We start from the raw sequence: 25029 nt of genomic DNA, 5'->3' as shown, positions 1-25029 counted from the left end.
ATTAAAGGTTCAGAATTACAAAAAGCAAACAAGATTTAAACACATGTTGAGAAACTCATCTCTTGTAATTCCTTTTAGTGTCTACATTGTTTCCAAGACACGTAACTTTATTAGAGCAACAAAGAATTAAACACCTATGTGCCTAATGCTGTTCATCTGAACAGAATTCCACTGAACTCTTATAACTACCCTCTAAGAAGAGTAAAGCTTCTCTTCCTACCCCCACTCAACCTTCTCCAATTCTGTCCTCTCAGATAACTAAATAATACTGTTGGTGTGGCATCCTGACATTTTTCTACGGAAATAAAAATATGAAAAAAAATTCAAGGATATTATACATTTATACATAAACATATTAAATATACACACCTGTATATGGTGATATTGTCTAAATTTGTATTTTTGTTTTGGTGAAAACATAGTATATATATTTTAATACATTAATGCATTTCTTTCTTTCTTTTTTTTTTTTTTTGGTCTTTTTCTAGGGCTGCACCCTCAGCATATGGAGGTTTCCAGGCTAGGAGTCTAGTCGGAGCTGTAGCTGCCTGCCTACGCCACAGCCACAGCAACACGGGATCCGAGGCGTGTTTGCAACCTACACCACAGCTCATGGCAACACTGGATCCTTAACCTACTGAGCAAGGCCAGGGATCGAACCCACAACCTCACGGTTCCTAGTCGGATTCATTAACCACCGAGCCAAGATGGGAACTCCCTAATGCATTTAAGCAAAAAAAAAAAAAAAAAAAAACATGTACTATAAGCTGTCCCACGCTTTGCTTTTTAAAATACAATTAATACAATATATCCTGGAGAACAGAACAGAGTGTAGAGATCTTCCATTCTTTTTAATAGATGCATAAAATTTCATTGAGCAGATATACCATAATTTCTTCAACTGGACTCTGATAAATATTTTGGTAATTTCTAGTCTTTTGCTCTTATTACTACAATGTCTTATCCAGTGTTCCCTAAGGTGGTGTACCAAGAACAACACCATGACTATCTAAAAATCTGTTAGAAATGCAAATTACTGGATCCTAGCCCAGAACTACTAAACCAGAAACTCTGAAGGTGGGGCCCAGAAATCTGCCATAATAATCTCTCCAAGTGATTCTGAGGCATGTCTAACTATAGTGTGTGTACACACATATATACTACTATACCATACTATAATGTATAGTATGGATGTATACTCATACCAGCAATATTTGAAAGTTCCAATTTAATTCACCATATTAACAGAATAAAGGAAAAATGTATTTATTGAACTAGTAGATGAAGGAAAAGCAACTGATAAATTTTACATCTGTTCATTCAAGACACCTCTTAGCAGACTACAAATAGAAGGAAACTACCTTCATCTAATAAATGTCTACAGCAACCTATTATAGTCAACATCGTTCATAAAATAGCACAATATTCAAAACTTCACCTTACAGAGAATGAAAAGGATGACTGATGTTACCAATTTTTTTAAATTTAATTAAAAAAAAATTGTTACGGCTGCACCTGTGGCATATGGCAGCCCTGGGGGTAGGGGTTGAATTAGAGCTGCGGCTGCAGGCCTACACCACAGCCACAGCAATGCTGGATCCGAGTTGCATCTGTAACCTAAGCTGCAGCTTGCAGCAACACCGGATCCTTAACCCACTGAGTGAGGCCAGGGATCGAATCCACATTCTCACAGACACTGTGTTGGGTTCTTAAACTGCTGAGATACAAATGGGAATTCCTTACGCTACGATTTGTATGTCACTCTTTACTGGAAGCCCTAGCCAGTATAACATGGCAAAAAAAAAAAAAAAAAAAAAGACTGCCACTCATGTTTGTTTATGTGGATAATCCTAAGAATAAATCTACATATAAGCCAGTAGATTAAATAATTTAGCAATGTCTCTAGATACAATACCAATGTTGGGAGAGGCAATCCACCGTGGGTCCTCAGAGCTGCTCCAAGTACTTTACGCCAAGAATTTAAGTCTCTGAATGCTCTTCACCTGGGCTGTATTTACAGTAAGCAACCTTGAGAGAAGGCAGCTTCCCTAAGTAGGCTTCCTTCCACCTACTATTTAAAAGGACTAAAAGGAGACATGGAGGTGACCAACAGGCACATGGAAAATGGAAAGATGCTCAACATCACTAATCATCAGAGAAGTGCAAATCAAAACCATAATGGGATATCACTTCAAACATGTCATAACAGCTATCATCAAAAAGACAACAAATAACAAGTGCTAGCAAGAATGTGAAGAAAAGGGAACTCTTATGTACTGTTGGTGGAATGTAAATTGGTACAGCTGCTATGGAAAAACAAAAAATTAAAGACAGAACTACCATATGATCCAGTAATTCCACTTCTGGGTATGTATCTGAAGAAAACAAAAACACTAATTAGAAAAGATATATGCACACCTTTGTTCATTGCAGTATTATTTACAACAAACAAGATATGGAGGCAACCTAAGGGCTCATCAATGGACAAATGGATCAAGACTGTGTGGTATGTATGTATATTCATATGTACACACACGCGCACAAACACACACATGCACACACACATACATAATGAGATATCAGTTATAAAAAAAGAATGAAATCTTGCCATGTGTGGCAGCGGTGATGGACCCAGAGGGCATTATGCTAAAGAAAGTCAGTCAATAGAAGAAAGACAAATACTGTATGATTTCACTTATATGTGGAGCCTAAGAAACAAAACAAATGAACAAATATAACTAAATAGGAACAGAATCATAGATACAGAGAACAAACAGGTATTTGCTACAAGGGAGGGTGGTAAGTGGAAGAGAGAAATGGCAAAGGCATATTAAGAGGTATAAAGTTTGTTACAAAATAAATAAGTCACAGGTATTTCACGTACAGTATGGGGAATACAGTCAACAATGGTGTAGTATCTTTGTCCAGTGACAGAAAACTACTAGATTTATCATGATTATCATTTTGAAACGTACAGAAACACTGAATCGCACTATGGTGTGTACCAGGAACCGACAGTGTTGTAGGTCAATTATACTTAATAGAAAAAAACAGTAAGATTCGTGATTATCAGAGGTGGCGGGTGGGGGAGAGGAGGAATTAGGTGAAGGCAATCAAAACATACAGACTTCTTGTTATAAATAAATACTAGGGATGTGATGTACGACACGATACATATAGACTGCCGAATGCTGCATGTGAGGGTTGTTAAGGGAGTTCACCCTAAAAGTTCTCATCACAAGGAAAAAAATTTTTTTCTATTTCTTTCATTTTGTATTTATATGAGATGATGGATGTTCACTAAACTCATTATGGTAATGATTGTGTGACATATGTAAGTCAAAACATTCTGCAGTATACCTTAAACTTGTATGGTGCTGTATGTCAATTATATTTCAATAAAAATGGAAGGAAGGGAGGGAGGAAGGGATTGAATTTCTCAACTTCAGTGCATGAGCAGATGCACCTAGGCCCGTTAGCCCATCAACCCTGGGAGACTTGGGGATAAAGAGGAACCAACACAACAAAAATGCTATGTTCACACTACTTGCTATGCTGTGAGTAATAAATAATAAAGTCCTTTTTTCTCTGACCCAGGAGTCTTGTATCTCCTGTCAAAATGCATAAACCAATACAAGGCTAACTTGTTAGCTTACAAATAGGATAGAATCTAGATTCTTCATAGATACTGACAATCAACTTACAAAAACTAACTACATGAATTTTTATATATTGGCAATAAACAATTATGAGATGAAAAATTAATCCACTTACAATAGGATAAAAATATCAAGGAATAAATCTAATAAAAGATGTGCAAGAACCTCTACAAAGAAAATTTTAAGACATTAGTGAAATAAATTATGGAAAACTGACAAAGATACAATAACATCACCTTCATAGATTGAAAGGCTTAATAATGTAAACATGCAATAGAACCCAAACCGATGTATAGTTTTAATGCAATCCCAACCAAAATCCCGCAGGTTAATGGCAGAGGGGACATGTGAAAACTGACTAGATGACTGAAATGAGATGAGCCAAAAGAGCAAAAAAAATCTTGAGAAACAAGAGTTTACAACTCTTTGATTTTACAAATAAACTAATGGCCTAAACAACACTTCTTAGGACTACTAGTCCTCCAGTGTGGGTTGCTCAACAGAGTCAAAAGAACTTACTTAGTATCTGATTAGAAACAAAAATGCTAGCTTTCAAATAAACATACAGACATAAAAGATTAACAACTTCTGATCAAAAGATCAGCACTCATTATTTGATTAAAAAACCAAAACAGTCACACTCAAGAACCAAAAAGCAAGCTGGCAGAGAAACCTTTTTAAACTAAAATGTGTTTTCAGAGAAAAATTTAAACGAATTTTAGAACTTGAGGCTCATTAAAGGCACTTTTACATAGTTCACTGAAGTAATTTCAGGTTGTTGGATACCGATGTACCACTGACTGATACAAATTCAAAAGATATCACTTTTCAGATATATTACAGCATTGAGGATTTTCCATTTCAACAAATTATTATATTGAACAAGGTCATAAGGGTATGCACTATTCATATTAGACGCATTTGAATTAAAAGTAAATAATTTCAGTATTTTATTTTCTCCTGAAGATATTCAATAGGCCCCTCTGAAGTATTAGACTATCAGAAATAATGGAACAGTAATATCAAAATCAAAACTGAGCTTTGTATAGTTGAAGGAGTAATAGTTGAAAGACGAAGTAACAATGAAGTTTGAGATTTTAATTGTCAAAACTAGCAATCCATCTCTTAAGGGAGAGTTTTTATTTTCACGACAGTCTTTCTTTAGAGGAATTTCATCACCAGAAGTAACAGATTGTTTTAGTTTAAGTCCCTTCCTCTCACACCAAGTGCAGGCTACTCCAAACTGGACAGCCTGTGGCTCCTGATTATCTTCAGTCCCTTAACCAAAGATGAAGAGGCCATACCTGAACACCTTCCCTGCTTCTGGGTACCTAACTATTCAAGCCCTAATAGTATAGCTGTCTTTAATACATGACAGAACCAAAACCTCCAACTCAGATATCAATCACCCCACAAGAGAAGAGAACATCTCTCCCAAAGGTCTCTCACCACGTAAGTTAACCTTGCCCAAAGGAGTTCACATCTATCCGGTAGACTTTTTAAAGGAGACATTTCTATACCTAATCTTCACTATTCAGTAATTTCACATGTATATAAATGATGTTAGAGGTCAGACAGGTCTGTGGTATTTTAAGTAACACACTATGCATCAAACACCTGATTCAAAGTAGTTCTGAACAAAGAGTAAATAGTAACATTAGAGCATGTTCCTGGAAAGAATTAGGTGAAAAAGTGTATTTCATTTAATTTTTTTTCTTAAGACATTTTAAAAACAGACCAAAATTTAACAAAACTTTATCACAAGATAAAAATAATATTTCTGTAGTTGCTTCATGTTGCATTATTTGTATTTTAGGGAAGAGGCAGAAATTTCACTTAGCTATCTATGATCCCGCCAAAAAAAAAAAAAAAAGGCAGCAGAAAATTCTACTTGATTTTAATCATTTCTCTGGTGTTTATCCATCTTACCTTTGCTTGAAATTTCATAAAGCTCTTCTCTGAACATTGTTTCCTGTCTGAAAATTAGGAACCCAAACTATAAACTTCTAAGTTCTTCCACCTTCCACACAAATCAATAAACTAGTTTTAATATTGGATAGAATTTCAAAGCTCTGTTCTCTGTCCTTATCTAGCTAAAAGGCATACCTATACCAAGAGAGTTTCTATAGATTTCCAACTTGAAGTATCAGTTTTGCTGTCAGAGCTCTTTATTTTTGCACATAAAAGGAAGTGGGTTTTGATACTATCTCAGTGTTCTTCCTGTCTTACAATGCATTTGAAATAAAGTGATGTCAGATTGAGAGTAAAAGCCCTAAGTAAGAAAAAAGAATAGGCACATTTAGTTTGTTTTAACTTTATTAATATCTACAACTGACTTAGAACTGTTTTGCAGTATGCTGCCACTATCACTGCTAACTATAAGTTTTCCACTTTAATTTGCACTGGACTACAAAAACATCCATAAATATAAACCTAAAAATTTACATTTCTCTGCTTATGCCATATGTATGACCCACGAGCAAGAGAAGTACACCCTACGAGAGACAAAAACATTCTTCATTATTGCTATGTCAGCATTTTTTCATTTCTGAAGAGCATCAAAGCTGCCAGAGAAAATATGAATTCCACATGACATTACCTGCCCCTCTCACCGCCACCTTCCAAACATCACAAAAATCCCATTTTGTACTCAGTATAATAGGCTACATTCAGAAAACATCTTTACTGAACATCTCATCTTAATGTAAACTGAGGGTAAGTATTTAACACTGTGACAATTTCTAGAAGAGGAAAGAAGCAGGGGCAGTGCAAAAATAATTTATGTGGACCACAGTTCTGAATTTGCTATTACCTTGCTGTTAATATCTTCTAATATTATGCTGAGTGTGGGGCAAAGTTTTAATCTAACCACTAAGCTACTAACAATGGGTTCTATTGTTATTTCTTAGACCCTCCTGTATCACAATACATTTACCTTAAATTCTTAGAGACAGAGTCTCATAACTATGTAACAACCACTACTTAAAACAGCTACAGCTGCATATGAGCTACTGCAAAGCAAAGACCTCTAAGACCATGATTTTGTTCCAGTTTACTAATCTGATCTCCTTTCATATTGATTTCCCTGTATCCGGGCACATGAAGGAATTATGAATCTAGCTGTTTCTCGTGCCTGATGACTTGGCTTGGTTCCCAATCCTTGATCAACAATTTCCAAACATAAAAAAATTTTTTTAAGTGGGGAGAAGCAGAGGAGAGCCAGAGCCCTTAATACTTTCGGCTTCATCCCTCCCCGTAAAAAAAGGTCTTTTATGGACTCTGAGAAATTAAAGTTCTTGGACACATCTCTTTTCACTATTGACAGGGATTACTTTAAAAAACACTTACCAAGAACACTGGTCAAAGGTCCTAACCTGTCTTGCCTTTATTCCATTTGTAACCAACACATGAGGTCTGGGTTCCTCTCTAAGCAGTTGTGATCTTAAAGCTAAAATCCTCTGGCTATGAAATTTGCCCAAGTGTGTATAATTGCTATATCAGAGAACACAGATAATATCACCATCTAAATTTTCTACAGGAGTAGCACACACATTAACAGAGAAGTGGTAATAAATCAGATGATTTTGCATCTGATTTATTTATTTATTATTTTTGTCGTTTTGTCTTTTCAGGCCTGCACCCTTGGCATATGGAGGTTCCCAGGCTAGGAGATCTAATTGGAGCTGTAGCTACTGGCCTACACCACAGCCACAGCAATGCCAGATCGGAGCTGTGCCTGTGACCTACACCACAGCTCACAGCAATGCCAGATCCTTAACCCACTGAGCAAGGCCAGGGATTGAACCCGAAACCTCATGATTCTTAGTCGGATTCATTTCCACTGCACCTTGATGGGAACTCCGTGATTTATTTGATATTTCAGTTAAAAATCACAAGTTCTAAGATGCACTTAAAATTAATGAGTCAAATACCCAACAAGCGTAACTAGCTTCTAGATTCAAAGAGAGCTCACTTCAACCTAAGAGGTTATCCAAGCTAGATAAATTGGAGCTACAGCTGCCAGTTGACACCACAGCCACAGCAATGTGGGATCTAGGCCATATCTTCGACCTATATACCACGGCTCACTCCAACACCAACAGATCCTTAACCTGCTAAGCAAAGCCAGGGATCGGACCTGCAACTACTAGTTGGAATTTGTTTCCTCTACACCTCAATGGGAACTCCAGGAAACTCTTGAATGTCTACTTTGCTCTGGAATGTCACTGTATCAGTCCTTATAGGGAACCAGCATGAGCGGTCTTAAAAATTTGCCTTGCTATGTATGGCTAAATCGATCAATACTGGGATAAAAATGATTTTCCCTTTTTGGAAAGACTCTTGACAAGAAGCTAAAATTAATTAGCAAGAATAGGTAATAAAAACACATCTTTAAATGGAAAATTCATCCCAGGGAAAGCTGCAGCAACAAAGATGTTATTCCCTAAACAAAGTTTTAAGCTATGAAGCAGAAACCAAGTAGACATGAGAGTAAAGACCAAAAGACTAAATTTAGTCTTTTCTAGAAGAAATGAAAAGCATTCTTTTCCTAGCAAGCAGAGAGCTGTTAGAGCAATTAAGTTCTCAAATTTTTAGAACATAGGATTAAAGAGGTAAATAAAACAAGAGCATAAAAAAGGCTAGGGGTGGCCAACAGCTGAAAATAGAAACCCAGATAAAACCTAGACCCATGTTTTCCAATATGATGACCACTGGCCCCATGTGGTTATTAAAATTTTAAAATAAAATTTAGGAGTTCCCATCGTGGCACAGTGGTTAATGAATCCGACTAGGAACCATGAGGTTGCGGGTTCGGTCCCTGGCCTTGCTCAGTGGGTTAACGATCCGGCGTTGCCGTGAGCTGTGGTGTAGGTTGCAGACGCGGCTCGGATCCCACGTTGCTGTGGCTCTGGTGTAGGCCGGTGGCCACAGCTCTGATTCGACCCCTAGCCTGGGAACCTCCATATGCCCCGGGAGCGGCCCAAGAAATGGCAAAAAGACAAAAACAATAAAAATAAAATAAATAAAATAAAATTTAAAATGCAGTTTCTCAGTCACCAGCTCTTTCCAGTGCTCAACAGACCCATGAAGCCAGTGGCTGGTGTGTTGAGCTGGGCCACACAGGTGCAGAACATCCCCATCCCCGCAGGGAATTCCGCTGGACAACACTGACCTAACTGCTAAGGGGAAAGAGACTAACTGACGTGTGGTCTAGAAAAAGAAGAGCTATGAACAAAGGCATTTGTCCTATAGCATTCAGAACTTTATTGAGGGATCAGGTGGATTTACCTTTCCTTTTCCACCTGCTCTTTTTTCCCTCCTTGTTGCTGCCACCATCACTGCTGCTGCTGCTGTTCTCAGAACTCTGGGAATCTGACTGACCATCACTGCTTTCTTCTGAACCTTCTGATAGCTCTTTCACCCCATCCGGCACATCTTTCTGAAAACGTAGGCATCCAATTAGGATTAATCATGACCATTTCAGCAAACAGGAATTAAGTTTCTGATATGCGTTGTGTGACTTTTAATTGGGCTGATTTTTAATTTTTAGTATTATAAGATTCAGAAGCAGAACCAGCAACAATTTCTGAATTACTGTCATTTCTCTTCTTCCTGTCAAATTAGCTCATGTTTCCATCTATACCCAAAGATAAAAATTATACATGATGATCTTATACAGACACAACATAAAGGCTTAAATTAGACAAAAAAACTTGGTATATATTAGTCCAGATAAATGATAAAATGTTCAGGAAAAATCTACATAACATTTCTAAAAAATGTATGTATAGCCATCATCCATGTAATAATATATGTATTTGTGTGTATGTAAATACCATTATGTATTGTGACTTCAGTTAGGAGTCTGGATAACAAAAGATAGTGCATTATTTAAAACGAATTGGTTCCTGAAAATTGGTTAGTAAATAGGAGTCATTACAAAAGGAATCATTAAAAAAAAATAAAAATTACATGAATCTTTGGTTTCCGCATTGGATAGTGAGAATGCTAATCAGAAAGGATACCTATGTCAGGATACCTATGTGTGAGAGACATAAAAGGGTAGTTGCAAGGTCAAGAACTAGGAAATTAAGACTTTTTGGGATTGAATTCTGGCTTTATCATCTCCTAATTATGTAGCCTTGTCTTTAAGATGGGATAATAGTACCTACCTTAAAAGATTACTCTGAAATTAAATAAGTTAATAAATATAAAATGCTTAGAACAGTACCTAGCATAAGACCTCAATAAATATGTATTTATGTAGTATATAAAATATATATATATTATATAAATATAATTTATGTAGTATATAATATATATAAATATAAATATAATTTATGTAGTATATAATATATATATATATATATATATAAATATATAATAAACATATTAGTGAATTTTTGGTGTTTTTGTCTTTTTAGGGCCACACCTGCGGCACACGGAAGTTCCCAGCCTAGGGGTCCGATTAGAGCTGGAGCTGCTGGCCTAAGGCCACAGCCACACCAACATAGGACCAGAGCCTCATGTGCAACCTACACTACAACTCATGGCGACACTGGATCCCCAACCCATTGAGCTAGGGATCAAACCCACATCCTCATGGATACTAGTTGGATTCATTACCGCTGAGCCATGATGGGAACTCCACTGAATGTTATTCCTAAGTTATAAACTATGCATGATTCTTTTCTCCTCAATATATTTTTTCCCACATAATTTATTTTTATAATCAGATAAAAAATAAGTCTGACATGTGACCTTCCTACCTATAATTGGCATTCATGACATAAGACCAAGACAGTAACTTCTGGTCTAATAAGAAACTTTTTTTTCCCCACTTATGTTTACACTCTAGTGTCATTTTGCTCTGAATTTTTTGCACGTTATACACTTTTAACAAATACATATCCCTTATTCTTCTATCTTTTCCTTCAAAATGCAGAACACATAGTGTTAGTTGCCAACCAGACCTCTTGACCTGTAAATTCAATGAATAATTTAAATACAAATTCCAGTATCTTCTTAAACTTATGATCCCTCCAGGATTAACTCAGGCCCCAAATCTTGAATCACTGCACCCCTTCTTTTACCCACTCCAAATAGTTTCCATTTTATCTCTTGAATGCTCCTTGCCTCCACCTCTTTTACCACTCTCACAGTTCAAACTATGAGAGCTTATTATTGTTTCTTTCAAGCAATAATACTCTTTTGGACAAGTTTTCTTGCTTTCCTCCTTTTTTTCTTTTTCTTTTTTATAATGATTTTTTTTTTCCCTTATAGCTGGTTTACAGTGTTCTGCCACTTTTCTACTGTCTGCTCTCCTCCTAAGTGTATCCTACTTGAACTACCTTCCTAAACATAGGTTTGTTCACTCTATTCTCCAGAAAAACCTCTGCCATTTCTGCAACATGCACCCACCCTCCCTCCTTTTCTAACTGCTCAGTCAGGTTTTCAAAAGCCTCTAAGAGTTTGCTCTCACCTAACATTTACCCCATCCTGACTCCTTACCCACCAGCCCACACACAGGTAAGGGTTTAATCACTCCAATTTACTTTCAAATCCATTCTGAATGCCTCTGCTTAAGCTATTCCCATGTCACTTAACTGCCAACGCTCAACAGAAATCTTACAAGTTTAAAACAACAACAACAAAAACAAGCAAAAACTTCTAGATAGCCTTATTCAAGATTAATCTTTATTTCTCTACACTATCAGACCACTTTACAGCACAGTATGTTTTGTCAGTATGCAATTATTTCAGTAACTATGTGAGCTTCAAGAGATGAGGGCCTATAGTTTATCTTTCTTTATAGCCCCTATAGTGTGCAGCACAGAGTGGGCAATTAATAAATGATATTAACAACATGTAAGGTCTAGAACAGCTCAACTGAAACGTAGAAAGCTCCACTGTGCCTCCATGACGTTCAACAAAGTGTTTTAAAAGGTAGTATTGTAAGTCAGTCAGATCTTTTTAATGTTAGTAGGCTACATACAATCACTGAGCCCAGTGAGGACCATAGTCAAAGCTAACGGGTAAGAGAGGACAGAGTCCCACACACACATGGACAGTCATTGCATGCCAAACATTAATGCCCCTTCTGCTGATAAACTTCCTTGGGAAACAACCATTTCCTCAATTCATCTAGCTCGGGAGGGCTTAACCACACCCACACATCAAGGGTGATCATGAACCTACAAGTGGCCAGTCCGAAGATCAATACATCTAGCAAGGATGATCATTCAGGTATAGACACATGGGCCAAGCCCAACCAATTAAGCCACTTCAGAACTAACTAAAGGGCTCTGGCTTCAGTTCCTGAGACTCCTTCTCTCCAGACTTACAGCTTGCAGAGTAAGGAGTTGGGAATGAAGTCAAATACAGTGAGACAGCCTGCCTGAGAACGAAGCCAAAAGAAAGCAGAGATCCACCCTTGATGACAATCATTTGAGTTCTTGATTTCAGGCTGAGTTTCTATAGAATTTTCGGTTATATGAAACTACTAAATTCTTTGTCTTACTCAAGCTTATTTGAGTTGATTTTTCTGCTTGTAACTGAAAAGACAGTGATAAGCCAAGGTCCCTTTTCAGTGCAGAAATTAGAAATTAAGAAGTCTGTTAGGGTAAAAGAACATGGGAATTCAGTCAGATCTGGGTTCATATTCTGGTTCTGGTACTACCTGGCCAACATTGGACAAGAAAATCCAATCTTCCAACATTGGACAAGAAAATCCAATCTTCTGAACTGTGGCTTTCACCTAATAACACAGGAATAATAACCACAACTCTGTAATGGAGAATTAAATGAGAAAGTAATATAAAGCATAAAGGCTGTATGCTCCATAGTAACACTCATTATTATTCAAATGATGTGAGGCCCTTTAAAAAGTCACTGGATGTCATTTTAACTTCATCTTCTCAAAATAATGCTATGGCAAAGAATGAAAAATGAAGTTCTTTCTCTGATATACCCAGAGATGGTTACAGATTAATTTAAAAAAATGTATTGGATACAGGCTTGAAAATTTTACCTCTTCCTTAAAGTAAGCTCTTACAGAATTCTATGACCCAAGTATTATTTATAGTAGTTACTTCCTGTTTTTACTTTTAAATGACCCCCTAACAAAAATATTTACCTTCAAAGTATATACTCCCATTCTACCTGGAACCTTATAGAAGATGCCCTCTTCACCTCGGGAGTTTGTGTGCAGCATTGCATTTAGGCATGCAAGAGGGGAAGTGCCACTGCCAAAAAGAAAAAAAAAAAGGTTAGTTTCTGCCTCTGAATATCCTATGTAGCACTGAACTAAGATAAAATTAACTGATCAATACTTATTTGACATAAATATACTTTATTTTTTTCTTCTTTTTCAGCCACACTCATGGCATGTGGAAGTTCCAGGGCTAGGGATAAAATCCAAACTGCAGCTGTAGCCCATGGCACAGCAATGGCAATGCTGGATTCTTAACCCACTGTGCCAGGCTGGGGATCAAACCTGTGCCACTGCAGAGACAACACCAGATCCTTAATCCACTGCGCCATAGCAGACTCCAAAATTTCATTTATTAATACCTCTCAATGAAGTTGAATTAAAAAAAAATCTATTTCATCTAGCACAAGCTTTGAATATCCAAAAGTAAAACAATAAATAAGGGGGGTATATATAGGTTAGGGGCAGAGCATTTGACTGCAGAAGTAAAACAAGGAGGAAAAAGAAAACACACACAGAGAATAAATGACATTAATCTCCTTGCACACTGCTGCCACAGGCTGAATCTGAGTTATGAAATGAAGACATTTCCATGGTCTCTTGTATTTATTTTTTTAAATGGAGATATAATTGACATAGAACATTATGTTATTACGTATTAGCTATACACCAAAATGATTCCATATCTGTATAATTATGATTGTATTTAGACCCATCATGAGATCACTTAAAAAGGCATAAAGGGAGTTCCCCTCGTGGCGCAGCAGAAACAAATCTAACTAGGAACCATGAGGTTGTGGGTTCAATTCCTAGCCTCACTCAGTGGGTGGTGTAGGTCGCAGACACAGCTCAGATCTGGCATTGCTGTGGCTGTGGGGTAGGCCAGGGCCAATACCTCCGATTAGACCCCTAGCCTGGGAACCTCCTCCACATGCCACGGGTACTGCCCTAAAAAGGCAAAAAGACAAAAAACAAAACAAAAAACAAACAAACAAAAAACACGCATAAAGTAGGCCTTGGAATATTCATCTTCTATGTAGAAACTTGGTTAAAGGTTTATTAATTCTAATTTGTATTTTCTAAACTTTTTGTTTGTTTGGTCTCTTTACGCCACAGCAACACAGGATCTGAGCCGCATCTGTGACCTACATCACAGCTCACAGCAATGCCGGATCCTTAACACACTGAGTGAGGCTAGGGATCAAACCCGCATCCTCATGGATGCCAGTCGGGTGCACTGACTGCTAAGCCACAACAGGAACTCCGTATTTTCTAAACTTTTAGGTATATGATAAATTATCTGCAAAAAAATACTATACAATTTTCCTTTCTAATTGCAATCAATTTCATTTTCCTATAGTTACAGAAATGAAGATGTGTGGCATCCTCAAATTAAAATTTTTTTTTAAAAAATCTCACAATACCTGAGGGATAAGGCAATCTACTTGCACATTTCCAGATCTTCTCCCCCTAAGTCCTCTGCTGGTACTACTAAATAACCCAAAGAGGCCTATTAGAAGAGGCTACCAGGTATCTTGGGTAACCAAAGAGAGCAATTCTTGGCGGGGAGGGGGAGAGAATGGTCATGAGCCTCTGCTGGTGATGTGAAGGTGCTGGGGGTCAAAAACTCAAAAGGGGAAGGACAAAAGAAAAAAAAGGAAAATTTTTTGCGAAAGAAAATGGTGAATATCTTCCGGTTGATTTTCAAATATATTTATCTCATTTAGGTATTTCCATGCTAAAAATATATAAAATGTCATTTAGTGGGTTAAAGATCTCGCATTGCTCTGGCTGTGGTGTAGGCCGGCAGCTGCAGCTCCCATTCAACCCCTAGCCTGGGAACCTCCATATGCCGTGGGTGCAGCTCTAAAAAGAAACACACACATAAAAAAAGTATGGAGTTCCCATTGTGGCTCAGCAGTACCAAACCCAACTAGTATCCACAAGGACTCAGGTTCAATGTCTGGCCTCGCTCAGTAGGTTAACGATCCAGCGTTGCTGTGAGCTGTGGTTAGGTCACAGACATGGCTCAGATCCTGTGTTGCTGTGGCTGTGGTATAGGCTGGCAATACAGCTCCTATTCCACCACTAACCTGGGAACCTCCATATGCCTCGGATGCGGCCCTAAAAAAACGACAACAACAAACCCCACACATAACCCAATTATAGTCAAACCTCCAAACTTTGTATCAAATAAATATATATAGACTGGATCTTGGTCACCTATGGTTTTAGTTACCTGGCATCTGTTCCCTCTTCTGGAGACAGAACCTAAAACTTCCTGTGAAATATTATCCCTCTCCCACTCTCATGAGGTTGAGACAGACTTAAAGCCATGCTCATCAGAAGTGCAAGTCCAAGCTGTTAAACTTGCATTTCTAATCTCTGTGCTCCCCACTCCCAACTCCTACAGTGATAGATTCAGGAAGAGATACATGACTGAATCATGGGCAACAACCTAAAGAGCTATTTACTTAGGCATTTAGGAAAGAAACTTGCTCTCCAGGGAAGCTTCCTTCTGAAAGAGAATTTTTCTCTTTATCCGAGCAGCATAAAAAAATAACACCTGGAGTTCCCATGTGGCTCAGCAGGTCATGAACCCGACTAGTATCCATGAGGATGCAGGTATGATCCCTGGCCTCACTCAGTGGGTTAAGGATGAGGCATTGTTGGAGATCCCGCCATGGCTCAGTGGTTTACGAACCCGACTAGGAACCATGAGGTTGCTGGTTTGATCCATGGCCTCACTCAGTGGGTTAAGGATCCTGTGTTGCCATGAGCTGTGGTGTAGGTCACAGACGCAGCTCTGATTCTGCACTGCTGTGGCTCTGATGTAAGCCGGCAGCTACAGCTCCTGTTAGACCCCTAGCCTGGGAACCTCCATATGCCTCAGGAGAGGCCCTAGAAAAGGCAAAAAAAAAAAAAAAAAGGCACACAAACACACACAAAAAAGACAAAAAAAAGGATCAGGTGTTGCCATGAGCTGTGGTGCAGGTCACAGAAGTGGCTCAGATCCCACACGACCATGGCATAGGACACGAGCTGCAGCTCTGATTTGACCCCTGGGAACTTCCATGTATCACAGGTGCAGGCATAAAAATAAATAATTAATTAAACATTAAAAAAACCCTAAACTTTCAATCATATGACCATGTAGGAAGTATCTGAAATTGAGGTGGAACAACACATTGGACAGAAAAAGGAAGGACTAGATAAGAACCAGAGGGAAAAATTCAAACCCCAAAAGAGCTGACAGTGTTTTTTTCCAGCAATGTTACTTATGCCACTATATCAAGCCTTGCCTTCAGCCAGTTCTACCTCTGGAATTTTGTTTAGGTTTTAAGTCACAAGCAGTCAAGAGTCCTAGATAAAATAGTTTACTTAATAACTAGTGCTTGAGTTTCTGCTGTAGCACAACAGGTTACGGATCTGGTACTGTCTCTGAGGAGGCACAGGTGTGATCTCCAGCTCAGTACAGTGGGTTAAGGATCTGGCATTGTCTCTGAGGTGGCACAGGTTTGATCCCCAGCCTAGCACAGTGGGTTAAGGATCCGGCATTGCCACAGTTGTGGCACAGGTCCTTGGCCCAGAAACTTCCATATGCTGTGGGTGTGGCAATAAATAAGAAAAGTAGTGCTGGCAGAGCATATTATACATTAGGAATAATAATTTCTTCAGTTTAGGAGTTCCCCTCATGGCCCAATGGTAAACAAATCCGACGAGGAACCAACTATGAGGTTGCGGGTTTGATCCCTGGCCTTGCTCAGTGGGTTAACAATCCGGTGTTGCTGTGAGCTGTGGTGTAGGTTGCAGACGCGGCTCAGATCCTGTGTTGCTGTGGCTCTGGTGTAGACCGGTGGCTACAGCTCTGATTAGACCCTTGGCCTGGGAACTCCATATGCCGCGGGAGGGGCCCTAGAAAAGACCCCCCCCCCAAAATAATAATAACAATAATAATTTCTTCAGTTTATATAAAAACATATTCCAAATGGTCTAAAAGCCAAAATATAAAAAATAGGAGGTTTCTCTAACCTATAGGATAGAGAAAGCTTTCTACATTAGAGAGAAAACCCGAAAACCTTAATGACTAAGTAAAAATAATTTCTGTACAGGAAAAAAAAATACGATCAACCAAACTATGCAGAGTATACAAAGCTGGAATAAATAACTGCAAAACAAATGGCAGGCAAAAAATGAATATTCCTGAGAAAACTTTTAGGAAAACACAAAAAAACAATTAGAAAAAATGGATAAAGGATATGAACATGTAATGTAAATGGCCAGTAGAATATATGAAAAGCTCTCCAAACTTAATAGTGGTTAAAGGAAAAGAAGTCAAATTGAGACACCACTGGTCAGACTCAGAGAAGTCAAATGGATTCAAATCTTCCTCAGCAATACAGTACTAATGTCAATTTCTTGGTTTTGATATTATACTACAGTTATATAAAATGTTACCAATGTAAGAAGTTGGGGGAAGTGTACATGGAATAATTTTTATATTTTATATTTTTATATTTATATTTTTAAAAAATGAATTGATAAAATCCACTGTTAGTAAGGTTATGGGCAAGTTAGCCCTTGTATAGAGACTGCTGGTAGGACTGAAAACTGCTTACTGCGTCCCCACCCCACCAACCCATCTCTCAATTCTGCCTTAGGAAAGGAATATGGAAGTTACAATTTAAATTACAAGTATTAGGGGCTACTGATTCAACAATCCTACTTCAATTATCCTACAGAAATAAGTCCACAAAGACTTAAGAACATATATGCAAGGATTAACTCCAGCATTAATTATTAAGTGTCAAAGGACTGAAAATGACCTCAAAGTCAGTAAGAGAATGGTTGACCATATGTTAGGAAGGTAAACAACAGGATATGAATCAATAACAGGTACATTAACAGCAAAAGGAGCACTAAATTCCAGGTAGCATTCTAGTTAGCCCTCATAACAATCCTCTGAGGTGAGCAAAATTATTACACCATTTTTACAAATGAACAAATGAATGTATTGAGGTGTTAACCAAGCTGTTCAAGATCACACCGTTATTAATGAAAAGTGATGAAGCCAAGATTCCAGTAGGAAGAAAACAGAAGCAGAACAGGAAAGAGACTGCTTAAAAATAACATATAGGAGTTCCCATCATGGCTCAGCAGTTAACAAACCTGACGGGCATCCATGAGGATGCAGGTTCGATCCCTGACCTCACTTAGTGGGTTGAGGATCCGGCGCTGCCATGAGCTGTGGTGTAGGCTGGCAGCGATAGCTCTGATTCAACCCCTAGCCTGGGAACCTCCACATGCTGTGGGTGCAGCCCTAAAAAGACAAGAGACCCCCCCCCCCAAAAAAAAAACCTGTTTGGATTTTAGAAAGGCAACATTATACCATATTCTATATACCATCACCAGAGAGATTAGGGGCAGCAATCCCATAACCAAACACAGTGAAATACATGAGTGTTTACTCTAAGTGGGATAAACAAAGACCACATAAAGTTTCATGTCAGTTCAAGAGAAGTGTTGCTGACAAATGAGGTTTGATCCAAAAAGTCTGAAAAAACTTTTTCAAGCATTTTGGATTTTGGAATTATGGAAGAGAGATCACAGGCTTGTATCTACAAAGTGCTTTAGGTCAGAGAGAAAGAAACAAATAATCTCAATTAAAGCTTAGTACCTAGAACCAAACCAAAACAATACCCCGACCCAAACTCAACCGAACCAAAACAAAAACTCCTCAAAGTAATACTAATGAAAGTAAATGGCACACACATCTGGCGAAAAGATGTGATAACAGAGATAGAGACACCATATTTCCCTTCCAAATCTGATGCAATTTTCCTTTGAAAGAAATAAGAAAATTTCAAAAACCCCACAAGATATACAGAACACTATACTGTCTAAAACAAATATTTAGATTTGATTTTAGGAAAATATAACAAGTCAGAGAAGACTCAAAGTTTTATTTCTATGAATAATGAGGCAACTGCAGAGAAGAAAAATAGGCTACCCTGCCCATGATGGCAGGAATATACTTTCAAGGCAAGTAACTCCAGAATGATATGATGAAATAAAAATAACTGAATAACTTGAAGGAACAGGTATCACCTGTATGAGTGATCCAACTCTGGCACTGAGGAAATCAATACTGATATAAAGTCAAGTAAATATGATATGGGGTTAAGTTCTGACACATGAAGCACACCTAAAAGATGGCCTAACTATCATAAGACAATGTAACTTCTAATTTTTCTTGTCAGTGCTTAAGAGAGAGGAGTTCAGGGGTGGGAGGCGATTCTCTTAAGGACAGGAACAAATGCAGTGCTATAATCTTATGCTGAATCTAGTTCATGAAGGAAACATATTAAGATATTTCAGACACAAGGCCCAAGAACAGAAATAACTTCAGTCATATTGCCAACAGCCTTATTTAACTTTCTCTGCAGTAAAAGTTGTTCCTTAGCAGTAGCCAGTAGGGCTGAAAGATCTGAGGCCTGTAACACACTGCTCAGATGAAACCAACATAGTTAACTCATGAAAGGAGACAACACTGTGTGGCCAAAACAGCCAGATTTACGTATTCATACCAAGCTGAATTCAGATCTGAGTGTGGCCATGGGCTCGTGACCGTAAACACCCTTAACTTTCTCTTCTGTAAAACAGAGGAAATACCATCTACTTTGTAACTTGACTGTGCAGAATAACTTCCTCTTCCACTCCAGTTCCATTATGTTCCAGTGTTCCCTCTCTCAAGTGACAGTAATTTCACTCACCCCATCAGATCTCCACTCCGAAGCCAGAGTGACATTTTAAAAACAAGTACGATCAGGCCACCTCTGCTCAGCTTATAATTCTTATAATTAACTTATAATTCTCCTGACTTTTTGGCTTTTGTACTAGCTAATACTTCTGCTGGCAATAATAACCCTCACCTTTTCTCCTAGCAAACTCCAATGTGCTCTTCAGATTTCAGCCTTAATCCACCTTGTTTAAGGAAGCCACACCAAGGTTGTATAGAATCCAATACTTCCAAATACTTATCATTTATAACTGTATACTGTAATGAAAAAGTTTTCATTTAACACGTGACTCTATTGTGGGCCAGCCAGATTCAATGGTGGGTGACTTCACTTAAGCTCTAGGAGGCAGATCCTCTTCTCTCCTATATCCAAATCCAACAGCACACAGACCCTAGGTCCTACAAACAGTAATTCTGCAACTAAGATGGATGAGCCTGAGAAAATGGAACAAAAATGAAGGAAGCAGAGCTGAGATACTGACCAAATTGCCAGAGCACCTGGATCAAGTTTTTTCACTTATATCACATGATTAAATTCCTTTAATGTTTAAGCCAGTTTACACTGCATATCCTGTTATTTACAACTGAAAATACCGCAACTGACAAAACGTCTAGGTCAAAAGCATTCATACTGACAGAGAAATGAAATGGATACAGAAGAAGTATAGGAAAATATTCAGAGGTAACAACTCTCACCTACCAATCAGAAAATATCTTGTTTATGAATCAATAATGTATACCGAATGATGTAAGAAGAGGTAAGATCCTACTAAACCTGTACAGACTAACTCAAGTAGCCAAGATAATCAGAAATATTTATCCAGGAGTTCCCGTCGTGGCGCAGTGGTTAACGAATCCGACTAGGAACCATGAGGTTGCGGGTTCGGTCCCTGCCCTTGCTCAGTGGGTTAACGATCCGGCGTTGCCTTGAGCTGTGGTGTAGGTTGCAGACACGGCTCGGATCCTGCGTTGCTGTGGCTCTGGCGTAGGCCGGTGGCTACAGTTCCGATTCGACCCCTAGCCTGGGAACCTCCATATGCTGCAGGAGCGGCCCAAGAAATAGCAAAAAAAAGACAAAAAAAAAGAAATATTTATCTAAATTTTTTTCTAAATCTTGAATTTCAAGGATTAGAAAGAATCAAGCTGAGATTTAGGCATGAAAAGTAAAAGCGGCAGAATGAATTACTATTTTTATTTCATCATTCACTCCCTCTATCATGCCATGCCACCTTACAGGAAAGAAAATATATTTCCCTGTCCCATTGTCATTGCATTTGGCCATAAGGCTTGATTTTGTCAATGAAATGATAACAAAGGACAGAAACAGAGGCTAACACATGCTTGGATAGTTTGGCTTACTCCTAACTACTATGAGAGCAGCCACTGATTCCAAAGGAACAGAGAACAACCCACAGCTTAGAGCCAAGCCTGGGCAACAAAAACTGAACCCCAGCTCATCTAAAGACATAAGGAAAAAAAGGAACTATTTGTTGTTATAAACCACTGAAATTACAACTGTTAAGCAACAAAGACTGACCAATAAGCCCTGATAACATCTGCTTTCTTAGCAATACTCAATACCAAAGACAATAAAGTTCTTAGGAAAAGTTAGCAAAAAAATTTATATTGAGCCAAGATGTCATTCAAAGAAGCAATAGATATTATTAAGCCCATGGGAACTAAGGGAAAAGATCCCCCATAAACTTAAATCCAGCCCACAAAGAAATGCTCCAATATAAAAAAAGTTCAGGAATGGAGAAAATGGTTTCAAGCGGGGGGGGGGGAGTGAACAGTTGCAATTATGGTACTATTAGAGAAATGCAAATACCTTCTTTTTTTTTTAACTTTCATTTTAAAAATGACAACACATCTTCAGAATTTTTCTATTTTCTTTTCTCTCAACTTTATTTAGGAACTAATATCCTAAATGAAATATATTAATAATCTTCAGCGAAAAAAATCAGTATAGCAATTTTCTTAGTTTCTTCAATTAACGCAATAAACAATGCATTCCTAGTTAGTGAATTCAGGGTGTTTTTCCAGCATACATTTTTGTCATTACTGACTAACTTTTTTGATTATCAGGAATCATTTTTACAAAAACATTAAACAGTCCAAAATATACAAATAAATTATTAAAACAACATAGCTTCTGAGAGTAAGTAAGCCTTTTTTTCAAAATCACTTCGTCACGAGGCATGCAATTAAAAGCAAAAAGAGAACAGCAGGTAGGGAGAAGGGGGACTGTACACAGACTGAAGTGAAAGCTTTCCAAAGAGAAAAGACACATGGAATATCAAGGTGTTTGTTGATCAAGTCTAAGAAGAGACCTACTCAAGGGAATTCCCGTCGTGGCGCAGTGGTTAACAGGTCCGACTGAGAACCATGAGGTTGCGGGTTCGATCCCTGGCCTTGCTCAGTGGGTTGAGGATCTGGCATTGCCATAAGCTGTGGTGTAGGTTGCAGACGCGGCTCGGATCTGTCACTGCTGTGGCTCTGGCGCGGGCTGGTGGCTACAGCTCTGATTGGACCCCTGGTCTGGGAAACCTCCATATGCCATGGGAAGTGGCCCTAGAAAAGGCAAAATACTACAAAAAAAAAGAAGAGACCTACTCAAAAAGACTGAGTCACAGATGTCCATGAAAGCAAAAAATGGGGACACTTACATGCAACATTTAAAGATCAAGAGGAAAGCCAAAGATGAAGACGCTAGGAGGATCTGGTGGTTTTAGAATGAGTATGTTTAGCTCATATCACCAAAACTTTCAGTCATTCAACAGAGTAATGAAATAGGGGGAAAATTAGCTTTTTGCTTGAAGAATATTAATATAAAAGCAATCATGACGTTTTGATGGTAACCTGAAAAGCTTGTTACATGAAAGCATATTTTCCAGTAGAATTAACAAAGGCTTTATAAGCCTATGATAGAAGAACTTACATATTAAAATTTACCTTTAAAGTTATTTGGTAAATGATTCATTATATCTCAAATCTGTTTAGGCATCCATGGTTAAGACTTCTCTTAACCCTGTTAACAGAAAGCAAAGTGCTACTTTCTACTTAAGAAATAAAATAAATGATTATAGTAGAAAATACTAATTAGAATAAGAAGACTCTCATCATACTGATATGAATACTGAACAAATCAATGAACGGGGGAGAATTCCTTGCAGCATAATTCCAACTAATGGGTAAAGAAGAAATGATGGAATTAGAAAATCACATGTGGCCGCCACACTGCAGGCTACTATCAGTGGAGGCTGTGGTGGACATACTCTAAAATGACCCCCAAATACTCCCCTGCCACTCACACCCTGGAACTCACACCCTCCCCACCTTCCCCCGGATGTAGGTAGGACCTGTAACTTGCTTCTAACCAATAAAATACAGCAGAGGGGATGGAAAGTGACTACATTACAAAAGACTGACACATCTTTCTTTACAAGGTTGACTCTCCCTTGCTGGCTTTATTCTTGCAAGGTGCCTCTTCCCTGCTGGCTTTGAGGAAGCACATAGGTTGGGGAGGCCCAAGTGGCAAAGAACTCAGGGCAGCCTCTAGCCAACTGCCAGCTGGAAACTGAGGCACCTCATTCTGAATAACCCCAAAGATCTGAATCCTGCCAACAACCATATAGTTTAGAAGTGGCTTCTTTTCCATTTAAGCCGTCAGATAAGAACCCAGTCCTGGTCAACACCTTGGCTACAGCCTTGCAGAGAACCCAGTAAAGCCATGCCCAGACTCCTTACACAGAGAAATTGAGATAATAAATGTGGGTTGTTTTAAACTCCAAAATCTATGATAATGGTAAGCAGCAACAGATAACTAACAATGAGAGGCTAAGACTAGTGGGCAAAGATACAATGAGAAACAAGATATTTACGTAGTCTCAAAGCATCTCCCCTCCCACAAGATACATATTAATTACAAACGGGGAAAATTATACCCTTATAGTGTAGAAACTTGGCAGACATCACACAAACTAAGGACTAAGGGATCAGAATAATCAATACCAATAATGGCATAAACTGAAATCACATGCCTCTTGATATAATGTGGTGAAAATGACACACCACTTCTGTGCCATTCCTGCCAAAAAGGCACAACCTGAATCTAATCATGAGTAAACGTCAGGCACTTCAAAATTGAGGGACAGATTACAAAATACTCTGAACTTGCTAAAAGTGTCAAGGTCATGAAAGACAAAGGCTAAAAGAATGTTCCCACATTAAAGAAGGCCATAAAGACACATGACAACTAAATGCAAGTGCAATGTGATCCTGGATTCAAACATCAGAAGAATTACCAAATTTAAATAAAGTCTGCTGAATACAAAGTAAAGTTATATTAATATCCTGACTTTGAGAGTTGCACTGTTGTTATGTAAAAGAACACACATGCCTTTAGAAAGTATACTTCAGTGTTTAAATGTGAATGGGGCATCATGTCTACAATTTTTTCTGCTGACATAAAAAAAGAAAGTGGAAGTTTCTGCAAGTACACAATTCTTACATTTAAAGTAAAAATAAGTGAACCAGCACCGAGTACAGCTAAATGATATGGTCTCTCATTTCCTAGCGCACATACACTATAATATCATTGAACGTAAGATTAACGTTTCCTCCCACCAGAGAGATGAGGCAAGTTGGCACAATTTTTAAATGTGCAGTAATGTAAAAAACTTAGCCACAATTTCAAGTGTGCTCTCAATTCAGAAACAAAACAAAATTAAAAACTCAGGTTTAGAACTTACACTTCCTAATTTGTCAGTGAACAATCCTCCTGGATTACAAGAATATACTCAAAAATGCAGAAGCACTTGAAGCAAAATATTTATTCTAAATGTTTTATGATTTTTGCACAATTTTTAGATTTTATTTATTTATTTTGTCTTTTTAGGGCCACACCTCGACATATGGAAGTTCCCAGGCTAGGGGTCGAATCGGAGCTGTAGTCACCAGCCTACTCCACAGCCACAACGCCAGATTCGAGCCGCGCCTGCAACCTATGCCATAGTTCACCGCAACGACAGCTCCTTAACCCACGGAGCGAGGCCAGGGATCAATCTCATGGTTCCCAGTCAGATTCGTTTTCGTTTCCGCTTCACCACGATGAGAACTCTTTTTCTTTTTTCTGCACTTTTTTTTTAAAAACTAAGAGATCGCTTCTAAAAATTAACTGATAACCCTTCCCATAATCATGCCAATTTCTTCACTGAAAGTCTGAACATTTTCACCGTCTTCTTTCATTTTTAGTTTCTTTCTGGAGCTTAATAAAATTGTAAGTGGAGTCTGCAAAAGTGTTAACAAATATACAAGGCCCATCAACTCTCAGTAAAGACCTTTAGCTTGCTTTATCTCAT

At 38.2% G+C, this 25029-nt stretch overlaps 1 protein-coding gene across 2 annotated transcripts in view; it reads right to left on the bottom strand.

The window, feature by feature from the left end:
• The window catches only part of ASXL2 (ASXL transcriptional regulator 2), a 141176-nt gene that overhangs the window by 40995 nt on the left and 75152 nt on the right, over window positions 1–25029 (bottom strand). For both annotated transcript variants that reach the window (XM_047782485.1, XM_047782484.1), the window contains 2 exons: window positions 12796–12904; window positions 8949–9099 (listed from right to left, as the gene is read on the bottom strand). In XM_047782485.1, the coding sequence (XP_047638441.1) occupies window positions 8949–9099; window positions 12796–12904 (260 nt within the window). The remainder of the gene's footprint in view (window positions 1–8948; window positions 9100–12795; window positions 12905–25029) is intronic.

Source organism: Phacochoerus africanus, chromosome 5 (assembly GCF_016906955.1).
Source record: "Phacochoerus africanus isolate WHEZ1 chromosome 5, ROS_Pafr_v1, whole genome shotgun sequence".
Lineage (NCBI taxonomy): Eukaryota > Metazoa > Chordata > Mammalia > Artiodactyla > Suidae > Phacochoerus > Phacochoerus africanus.
The sequence above is the reverse complement of the archived record's forward strand: the minus strand, read 5'-3'. Positions and strand labels throughout refer to the sequence as shown.